Here is a 6,000-nt window from a genome sequence, read left to right on the forward strand (position 1 = left end):
AAAAAAGGGTTTTGTGCCCTGCTCTGCTAATCAGGTGCCCAGTCGGTTAATTTATGATCAGCTGCTTGTACTTTAATTAAAATCAATTTATAGTTGTATGAATATAATTTTATTGTTTTGAAATTAAATAAATCTACCATACTAATCATTCATTGATATAAGATAGGCGGATCCTGTAATTTACTTTTCAATTGCGCGTGTAATGATATGGTCTTGTGGGGGGCAGTAGCGTGCCTTTGCACCAGTACAAGCAAAGAGGAAGAAGAAGCGTTTTTCCGCTAACAACAGTTCATCTCTGCGTCAGTGATGGGTCGCAGCGGAGAGCTGAGCGATTTCCAGCGGGGCACCGTGGTTGGTTGCCACATGTGCAAAAAGTCTCTGCGGGAGATCGCCACCTTACTCAACCTTCCGCGCTCCACCGTCAACAACGTCATCGTGCAATGGAAGCGAGAGGGCCGGACGTGCCCGCTGCCCCGCTGTGGTCGGCCGCACAAGCTCAAGGAGGAGCACCGGCAAGTTCTGGAGCGGATGGCCCAGGAGGAGACCTTCCCATCCCTGCAGGCGCTCGCCGCAGAGTTCCGGCGGGCCTCCGGGGCTAACGTCAGCGCTGCCACAGTCAGCAGGGAGCTCCGGGAGATGGGCCTCAGTCGGCGGTCGTCCTCAGAAGGCAAGGCCAAAGGTGAGTTACGGCCCTGGGGGCGGGGGCCTGTTAAAGATGATACTCAGCCTAAACTGAATTATTTTTTGCCTCTTAATGTTTTAATCCCGGAAAGGCGGCCGCTGTCTGGTTTCAAAGCGTTACCAACGATTGGGTGGGAGCCGAAATGGATTTAGCATTAGCTCAATATGGCTTCTGAAGATATACGCTGTACCCCCGTTATTCGCGGGGAATTAGGGACCAGGTCGGTCTGTTACAAATTCGCATAACATTGACGCACATTGAAATGTATTGGGCATAAAAATGTTTTTTTTTTTGTTTTTTTTAAAAGAAATCTTTAAACACGGATAAATATTCAAGTGTGTTTTTGAAGGATGTTCCGATCACATGTTTTTGAACCCGAGTCAGAGTCACTTGATCATGAGGATCTGTGGTTACAGAATCCTGATCCGTTACATCAGCGGTAATATATTGAAAAGAGCGCATCCAAATAGTCTTTTTTTTTTCTCTTCAGTTTTTCATCGTATTAAATTTGTGTTAAATGCAGCTCTTTCCTCTCCACCGCCCGAAATGCTCAATTTGCACACACTAAAAATTGTCTCATCTTTCTACATTAAGATATTTCCTCACTGCAGACATCATCATTGTTTTCATGATGCTAGCGGGAGACATTTTCTGGGACCATGCGGTCCGGAAAGTCCCATAAGGTTTCCATGGGATGGAGTGAAGTTTACACTTAATCACAGGATTGGGATGGTACAGGATAAAGAGGTAATTGGGGCAGGTGGGAGCGGGATTATACAGTTAGGGGAAAAAAATGGATAGAAGCCCTTTTAGTGTGTCAAAATGGGAGTGGGAGTCATTCTGAACTGGAGTAGGACAGAAGTGGGAGTCGTTTTGACTGGGAGCGGGACAGAATTTTTATTTTTTTTAAACTATTGTCTGAGACTGGGACAGGATGGCAGTTTTTTTTTCCTACGGTCTGAGACTTGGATTTGGGGGATTTTATTCTGTGAGACTGGGATGGAACAACATATCTATATTTATAAAATTTTGTAGAAAACCTCTTGGGCTGGCGTCTATTTAGTCTGGCGGCTCGCCCAAGTATTAACATGGTGTGGGAAACGCTGTATATATATGTCATTTTGCTATTTCTCTGATGTCAGAAAGGAAGAAAGCACAGAAGGTGGCAGAATCCTCCATTGAGGACAAAGCCGAGCTGGACGGCCCAGACCAAATGGACGTGTCCCACCTGGACCTGCGGGCAGGCTGCATCATCAGGACCATGCAGCTCCCCGGAACAGACGGCTTGTACTTGCAGCATGTGGATGTTGGCGAGGCTCACCCGAGGACGGTGGTTGGCGAGTGTGCGGCTGTCAACCAGGTACATCACCAAGAATTACAGTGTACCTTAACTTTTGAATTTGAAGGGATAATTTATTAATTTGGTAATTTTCAGGTTAATGTTTTGTTTATTAATTTGATGACTTCATTATTTTTCCATGTGCAATTAATGCTTTTAAAAAAACGCCTTTTGCCACGTGATGTCAACTGAAAATGATGTGTTTGTTGTCCGCTCAAGTAACAACCAATCACGACTCAGCTTTTTGCGGGGAAAAAAATTATCCAATTCATTTTACACAAAATACTAACCTACAGCTGAAAATTACAACGTTAGTAAAGTATCCATGGTGGTTCCATGACCACAACAAGCAGCATATACTGAACAATTCTTCAGAAAAGAAAACAAATGTGCGCGCTTCAAGATGTTTATTGACTCTCCGAGTTGATGCTTACTGTACAATGAAACAGCTTAAAAAGTCCTGAAATGTTAACACAATATTCGGCTAACCAAACTAGGTTGTTATTAACATAAATTAACTAGTGGTAGCAACATATGCTGACAGAATAAATAACTATTCACAGGCAGGATATTTTTGTATCCACTGTGAAAAAATATTAATGCAGCAAAGACAGTATTATGCTTTCATCATCCAAGGCGTTTACTGTAGTGTAGCTATCCTTGCGTTGTACTGCCCCCTGGTGGCCACGATGAAAAACATTAACAAAAAAATGAACTGATGTCACAAAAATTAATTGGTAAGTAAATCAGTTTCTTATTTCAATCAACAAGGAATAAAAACATGACCTGAACAATAGGAATGGATGTCATTATCAGATTCAACGATGAAAAATTGTCCTAAATCAGTCAAAGAACGTCTAACTTAAAAAGAAAAATAATCAGGGCACCAGTATATTTCCCATTCTGCTCCGCTAATAAAGCTAATGTTAGTGTGCTTGATGTATCATGCAGTTACAGAACTGCATGGCTGTTCTGCTGTGCAACCTGAAGCCCACGCAAGTGCGAGGCGTGGCGTCCCAGGCCACGGTCGTGTGCGTAAGGTCGCCAGGCAGCGTGGAGATCCTCGCACCTCCGAATGGAGCTGTACCTGGCGATAGAGTTACCATCCATGGATTTACAAGTACTTACACACTTTATGAGAGCGACACCATATGTTGTTTGAACATCGCTATGGGGATATTTGTGTGAATTGTCTCTCTTAGATTGAAAAAAACAACTTCATTAGAAAAAAGTTATTTCTCAATTCAATATAAGAACCAAACGGCAGCCTCAATTTAAGAACTCATGAATTTGTGAATGATCCTTGCTTCTTATGACCAGGCGACCCGGATAAGGAGCTGGACTCCGCCAAGGTCTACGCGCAAATTGGCTCAGACCTCCGCACAGACTTCCAGTGCGTGGCCACCTACAAGGGCGTGCCCTTGGAGGTCGTGGGCAAGGGCGTGTGTCGAGCACCAACCTTGAGCGACTGTGAGGTCGTCCTGACTAATGGAGGAGTGGCGTGAAGTAGAGACTACACTTTTTTTTTGGTTAAACCATGTACTGTGGACAACGTTCCCACCGGAAGGAGACTTATTTTATTTTTTGGTGAGGGGTGGGAGGGGGTTATCTTCATCTCTGAATCATATTTTTTTCAGCAGCCATCTTTATGCATCATCCATCCATCACTTCTCCTCACAAGGGTTGCGGGGGGGGGTGCTGGAGTCTATCCCAGCTATCTTCGGGTAGTAGGCGGGATACACCCTAGACGGTTGCCAGCCGATCGCAGGGCACACAAAGACAAACAACCACCGGGGCTCACACCCATACCTAGGAGCAATTTAGAGTGTTCAATTAACCTGCCATGCATGTTTTTGGAATGTGGGAGGAAACCGGAGTACCCGGAGGAAACCCACGCAGGCACGGGGAGAACATGCAAACTCCACACAGGAAGGCCGGAGCCGGAATTCATCCCACAACCTCTGCATTGTGAGGCCATCGTGTTGACTTTTTGTGCATCATATGTTTTCAATTGAACTTACCGTATTTCCTCCATTCCAATAGATGTCGTGCCTTAAACGCTTCCTCATTCCCCTTTGTGATAAAACAAAAATAACCGAGTGCCATTAGATATGACAGCCAAGCAGAGATGTTCGACATGCAATACGGTGAGCAAAATGCACATTTGCCCATGTGGTCTGAAACATCGTTCTACGGATAAACACCTCATTCCCTCTCATCTAAGAAAAATAACTGTGAGTTCCGTTAGGTTTCTTTATACTGCCAACAGTCAAGACTGTCTTGATCAGCCCTTAAAAAAATGACAAATATAAAAACCTTACTTTTAGCAAGTAAATAAACTCTTTGTTCCTCATCTTAAGAATAGGAGCTGAGAACTGTAATTAACATGGACGGAGCCACAGAGTAAAGAGGCACCGTTAATACTGTAAACAAAATTCTCATTTGTCTGGTATGGTCTTAATATAAATGCCTTTCTTCCATTAAACAATCCCCATCAAGTACTATTCATCTAATTATCTACAAATTGAACGACAGGGGGTGATATTGAGTAACTTACTCTTACCCATCCAATTATGCAGAAGCCCTAAAAAAAAACAAATATAAATGCCTTTCTTCCAATAAGTTAATAGTGAAATGGACATTTGAGCTGTCTTGTGTCTGTGAGGCCATTGCAAACAGTGCTACATTATCATAGGATGCACAAATAGAAACCACTAACATCGTGACACCAAAGTAAAAATTCTGTCGACTGATCTTTTGTGTGTGCTGTGCCCTTAAGAAAAGCCTTTGTGCAAATTTGAATGCCGTACTTCCAATGAAGTGACTAAATGGCCTCTATTCGTGGAGGAAATGCGGTAACCATTGTTACCTTTTCGTCAATAATTTGCTGGATGTCATTTATTGTCATGTTTACTATCTATTGGCAACAATTCTGATACATGATTTGAAGAATGTATGGATTGAATCAAAGCTGGCGCTAATTTTTCTCGCCTTTTTTATAACGTCACCTCATCGTGTATAGAATTGTGTATTCTGTCTTGAATAAAAGTGAATGGAAAAGAGTTTTGAGAAGACTGTTTCACTGCCGTGTGCCTGTTTGAAGACTTGCTGAGTTTTTTTTTACTTCATATTTTATATATATATATTTTTTTGTAATTTATTTGGTATTCAGATATATTTCTTGTACTCATTGGTTAGCAAAAATGAAATTTTTTGTTTACATTTTTTTTTTATTTCTCTTTTTATTGATTTGTCCTTTAATTGTATCTCACCCGGTGTATTGAGATACATATCATGTCATCTTTTTTGGGAGAAATGCACACCTTCAGTATGCATTTTTTTTTGTAACTTTTATTTTGTATTTGTACTCAAAGTGCAGAGAGCAAAGATTTATTTCATTTTATTTTTCATATCAGAAAGTGAGTAAAAACAAAATGTTTGTCAACTTCTGGAATGTATCCCAGGTTTTTGATTTTCCCAAAAACTCAACTCACTTTTTTCATTTAAATGTGTTGAAGAAATTATTTTATTTTTTAAAAATAAATGCATCAATAATTACTTATTTTTTGTTATTGTTGAATCTGCAGCTGTAACAAAGCGCTTTGTACAAGAAGCATTTGTAGTGGTGTATAGTATAATGTATAGAATAATTTGTGTATATACAGTATACCGCACATATGATATACTGTATTGTATACAATATACATTAAAGCCTTATTTCTGTGATTTGCCAATAGCTCATGCATTTGATAATTTGCATGTGAATTTGAGAAAACGTCTCAAAATGTAGACGCTACGTGGAAAAATATATTAATAAAACGTTTTATTTGTATGATTTATTGGTTTGTTTTTTTTATCCTGGAGAAAAACAAAACAAGAAATAAAAGTCTTATATTTCTTGCCTCTTGGCTTTTGCCGCTACACGTAGTGCACAGATTGTGACGTCATGCGCTGTGTCCAGTTTGTGACGTCACGCGTA

General features: G+C 40.9%; 1 protein-coding gene across 1 annotated transcript; it reads left to right on the forward strand.

The window, feature by feature from the left end:
• The first annotated feature begins 247 nt into the window (after positions 1 to 247).
• On the forward strand, positions 248 to 5,858 carry LOC148331948 (methionine--tRNA ligase, cytoplasmic-like). Its single transcript, XM_088303739.1, has 4 exons — positions 248 to 679; positions 1,825 to 2,042; positions 2,973 to 3,141; positions 3,342 to 5,858. Exons 1-4 carry the CDS (start codon positions 307 to 309, stop codon positions 3,524 to 3,526), a joined length of 945 nt encoding a protein of 314 aa, XP_088159865.1. The 5' UTR covers positions 248 to 306; the 3' UTR covers positions 3,527 to 5,858.
• Positions 5,859 to 6,000: the final 142 nt, after the last annotated feature.

The sequence above is a fragment of the Idiotropiscis lumnitzeri genome, chromosome 8 (genome assembly GCF_059441095.1).
Source record: "Idiotropiscis lumnitzeri isolate Australia: NSW breed Sydney's pygmy pipehorse chromosome 8, RoL_Ilum_1.0, whole genome shotgun sequence".
Classification (NCBI taxonomy): domain Eukaryota; kingdom Metazoa; phylum Chordata; class Actinopteri; order Syngnathiformes; family Syngnathidae; genus Idiotropiscis; species Idiotropiscis lumnitzeri.